The sequence below is a fragment of the Odocoileus virginianus genome, chromosome 31, assembly GCF_023699985.2.
Source record: "Odocoileus virginianus isolate 20LAN1187 ecotype Illinois chromosome 31, Ovbor_1.2, whole genome shotgun sequence".
NCBI classification, from domain to species: Eukaryota; Metazoa; Chordata; class Mammalia; order Artiodactyla; family Cervidae; genus Odocoileus; species Odocoileus virginianus.
The window spans coordinates 34,734,450-34,738,431 of NC_069704.1; the positions used below are offsets into that span (position 1 = coordinate 34,734,450).

Genomic DNA, 3,982 nt, shown 5'->3' on the forward strand with positions numbered 1-3,982 from the left:
CCAGCAGCAGCCACATCACCCGGCACCTCTAGCTCCGGTCCAAAGAGAAACCCGCCACTCTGCCTCTGCTACTGCGGTGTGCTCAGCAGGTAACGCCCGCCCTGCATCTTCTAAGGGCCGAATCCTCTGCATGCTTCCGATCCGGACTTCGGACGCGGGACTCCTTGTCTGGCCGCTCCTCTCCCCCGCAGCGCTCTCTCAGCTGGCAAAGCAGTGCTCCTTGCCCTAGGCAGAACAACGAAGACACCCCGCGTGCTGCGGGTCGGCGAGTCCCGGGCCAGCTCACTCCCCAGCGTCCCTCACCTCTCAGTTTGCGAACCCGGCCCCTCAGGCCCCGCCCCGTCCGGCGTGCGCGGCCCCGCGACCTCGGCGCGCTCTCGGCCCGCGCCATCTTGGCTTCAGATCGAGCGTAGGGAGTGCGCGGCCGCGGCGGTGAGAGCCGGAGCCCTGCGGGGCGGGGGCGCCTGGAGGTGCGAGGAGGAGAGGGGAGGCCGAGTGCTGGGCCTCTGCGGTGGCCCGTGGCGGTGGGGACGGCGGAGCCTGGCCTCTCGCGGCCCCGACGCCAGGGGTGGCCCGAGCCTCTGCTTCCCAGTGTCTGAGGGACCCTAGGTTGGGGGGATCGACCCTGGAATCTCTGGATGAAAGAGGGGTGCCCGGCCCTGTCCTTGGGGTCCAGGAGTTGGGGAGGGGATCGTTTCTGTCTTTGAGGAGCTTTTGGATGAGGGCTCTTGGCTCCGTTTGGGGGAGCATGGGGTGTGGGGGGGGAGGGCTTGGCCCTGACCTCTGGTAGCACGAAATGAGGCGCCTTCGCCCTGTCACCCCGTGGGGAGCCCCGGGTGAGGAGCACTCAGCCTTGTGCTCGGGGAGTCTCGGGTGAGGGCCCGGACCCAGTCCGCGGGAGCCCTAGATGAGGAAGGTTCATTCCCAGTGCCAGGGAGCTAGAGATGGAGGGGCTTGGCCGGTGTTCAGGGTCGGTGGAGGGTCATGGCCCTGTCCAGAGGACTGGGGTACATCCCCCCCTAGGGGGAGGCAAGCATGACCCCTTGTCCTGGGGATGAAGGGTTTAAGGTCCCATTTCTGGGAGATCTGGGCGGAGCAGCGCCCTAGGGAGACAGGGTGGCGGTGGCCTGGGACACAACGCCCACGATCCTCTGACTTACTGCAGCAGGGCAGCGAGGCGGACGCGACAGCAGGCTAGATGGAGCATTACCGGAAAGCTGGCTCTGTGGAACTCCCCGCACCTTGCCCGATGCCCCAGCTGCCTCCTGATACCCTGGAGATGCGGGTCCGAGCTGGCAGCAAGATCCGCAACCTCTTGGGCCTGGCGCTGGAGCGGCTGGAGGGCGGCAGCGCTCGCCACGTCGTATTCTCAGGCTCTGGCCGCGCTGCAGGCAAGGCTGTCAGCTGTGCTGAGATTGTCAAACGGCGGGTACCAGGCTTGTACCAGCTTACCAAGCTGCGCTTCCTGCAAACCGAGGACAGCTGGGTGCCTACCTCACCTGACACAGGCCTGGATCCCCTCACGGTCCGCAGCCATGTGCCTGCAGTGTGGGTGCTGCTGAGCCGAGACCCCCTGGACCCCAATGAGTATGGCTACCAGCCCCCCGGGGCACCCCCTGACCTCGGGCCCACACCTGCCTCCAGCTGTGGCCCTCAGCCTAGAAGAAGGGCTCGCGATACCCGGTTCTGACGACCTGTGGGCAAGCTGTTGTCTAGACTGAGTGTCTAGGATGGCTGTACCTGTGAGAAGCCTCTAACTGCTCAAGGTTTCCAACAAAACTTGAGTTTACAGAAGCGGGCCTCCCTGTCCTGCTTTCCCCTTCCCGCTGGCTCCTGGAAAGGGACTTTTGTGATGAGTGACAGGTGTGGAAAAAGTAACATCCCAAGTCAGTGTGTAGGTCAACTTGCCACAGCATAAAAAAATACAATATTATGTAGAGAAAGAAGAAGGTACTTGCCTTCTACATACAGTGCCTCTCATCTGTCTTCTGACAGAGATCCAAGGAGTAAGTGAGGAAATAAAGTCTCTGTCCGTTTGTCTGATGAACCTCTGCTTGGCCTGCTGTGTGGAAGTGGGATTAAGGAAGTGGGAGTCCCTGCACTTGACCCCCAGGAGCTCCCAGTCTGGAGACAGGAAAAGTAGGTTCAGATGGGTGCTGGGAGGATCTGGACTGAAGAAGAAGCCTCAAGCAGTAACCTGACTGTCTAGATCCCTGGGTGGCTGTCTGCTTCCTGTTTGGGGCAGGTTGAAGGACTCTGCATTTTTCTCCACTTGCAGCATAGAGACATACCTCGTTTTGTTGCACGTCGCAGATACTACATTTCTTACATAAGAAGTGAAGTTTTGTGGCAACCCTGCATTGGACAAGTCTGGCAGCGCCATTTTTCTAACAGTGTTCACTTCGTGTCTCTGTCACATTTTGGTAATTCTCAAAATATCTCACACTTTTAATTATTTTATTTGTTATAGTGATCTATGATGTTACTACAGTAACTCAGTGAAAGCTCAAATGATGGTTAGCATTTTTTAGCAATAAAATATTTTAAAATTAAGGTATGTATGTAGATTGTTTTTTAGACATAATTTTGTCACATTCATAATAGACTACAGTATAGATAAACATAACTTTTTTAAGCACTGGGAAACCAGTAAACTTCTGTGACTTGCACTATAGAGATCTTCCTTTTATTGAGGTGGTCTGGAACTGAACCCAAAATGTCTCTGGGGTATGCCTGTATTACAGTATAGTGGTTGAGATCATGGCTTTGGTCACCAGACTACCTGGATTTGAATCCTGGTTCTGCCACTTACTAGGAAGTTACTGCTCTGTGCTTTAGTGTTCTTATCCATAGAACAAGATGTAGGGCTTGCTTCATAGGATTGTTATGAGGATTAAATGTAGAAATATACATGATTCTTAGATACCACCTGGGCCTGTATACCCTCAGCTCTCCATATCTGTGGATGGAGAACTCGTGGATACAAAGGGCTGACTGTACTCCACCTTTTTATTTAAGGGACTTGAGTATTTTGGTAAAAAGAAATCAACGGGGGCTCCTAGAGCCAGTTCCCCGAGGATACCGAGGGATGACTGTAAATGTTCATTGCCCTCATTATTAATGAGTCAGCTTACAAACATGCTTTTTCCTTAAAAACATAACCTCAATTCCACATTCCCCCTTCAGTTCTCACCCTTTTTATCCCTAGCAGTTCCTCTTCTGTCTCACCTTGGCTGTAGACTCAGGGTTACCATGGACAGGTCAGGAGCATAAGGAGCAGTGAAGATTGCAGTGGTGGCCAGGAGGCTACGGGAACCAGAGCAGGATTGTGGGGAGTAGTGGACTCAGTGAAGAGTTGAGCAAATGGGGTCTTCCACTGGATTTTATGTTCTCCACTGTGTCCACAGCTTGGGTGTCCAATCACTAGGCAAGCACAAAGTGTGGACTCATGGGACCATGTAGCAGGGTGGGCACAGCAGTTGGAGGGTGTTGAAGTGATGTCTGGCTGAGTCCAGGCAGGTGGGGTTGAAATATTGGGAGAGATGCAGTTAGGGAACTGGAGGCCTCAATAAGGGCTTAGAACAGGCATGAGGGGACCACAGGACCAGCAGGCTGTGGTCAAAACTCGGAACACTGCATCTCTTTCTTTCTAGGGTAAGTTGCCCAGAGTGGCGGGGTGAGAGATGAAGATTCGGGGCATGCTAGGAAAGACAGAAAAACCCTCTGCAGCTTCCCAGCTGGGCCTCTCAACTGCAGAAGGTCATGAAGCATCTGATACCATCCTAATGGCTGTGGTCCTGACTTGGTGTCTTGCTACCAGCAACTGCCTGACTTACTCTCTGTGTCTAATTCACGTTTTTTGCTCCCGCTCAGCTTCTGCATCTTGCCATTTCTCTGAACATCCCTACTTCTGTGTCATTTACCATCAGTAGCTCCCTGTGTATCATCGGTCCCCAGAGATTTGGGACCAGGCTTCTTGCAG

General features: G+C 54.6%; 1 protein-coding gene across 4 annotated transcripts; it reads left to right on the forward strand.

The window, feature by feature from the left end:
* The first annotated feature begins 345 nt into the window (after positions 1-345).
* On the forward strand, positions 346-2,047 carry RPP25L (ribonuclease P/MRP subunit p25 like). Of its 4 annotated transcripts, none has more exons than XM_020898325.2 (2): positions 346-432; positions 1,169-2,047. In XM_020898325.2, exon 2 carries the CDS (start codon positions 1,199-1,201, stop codon positions 1,688-1,690), a length of 492 nt encoding a protein of 163 aa, XP_020753984.1. In that variant the 5' UTR covers positions 346-432; positions 1,169-1,198; the 3' UTR covers positions 1,691-2,047. The 4 variants fall into 4 exon arrangements, with proteins under 4 accessions (XP_020753984.1, XP_020753979.1, XP_020753980.1 ...); XM_020898320.2 differs by having other exon boundaries at positions 366-470; positions 1,166-2,047; XM_020898321.2 differs by having other exon boundaries at positions 366-470.
* Positions 2,048-3,982: the final 1,935 nt, after the last annotated feature.

Excerpts from the sequence above, each read along its gene's own strand:
- RPP25L (XM_020898325.2), top strand. The coding sequence starts at position 1,199 with ATGGAGCATTACCGGAAAGCTGGCTCTGTGGAACTCCCCGCACCTTGC.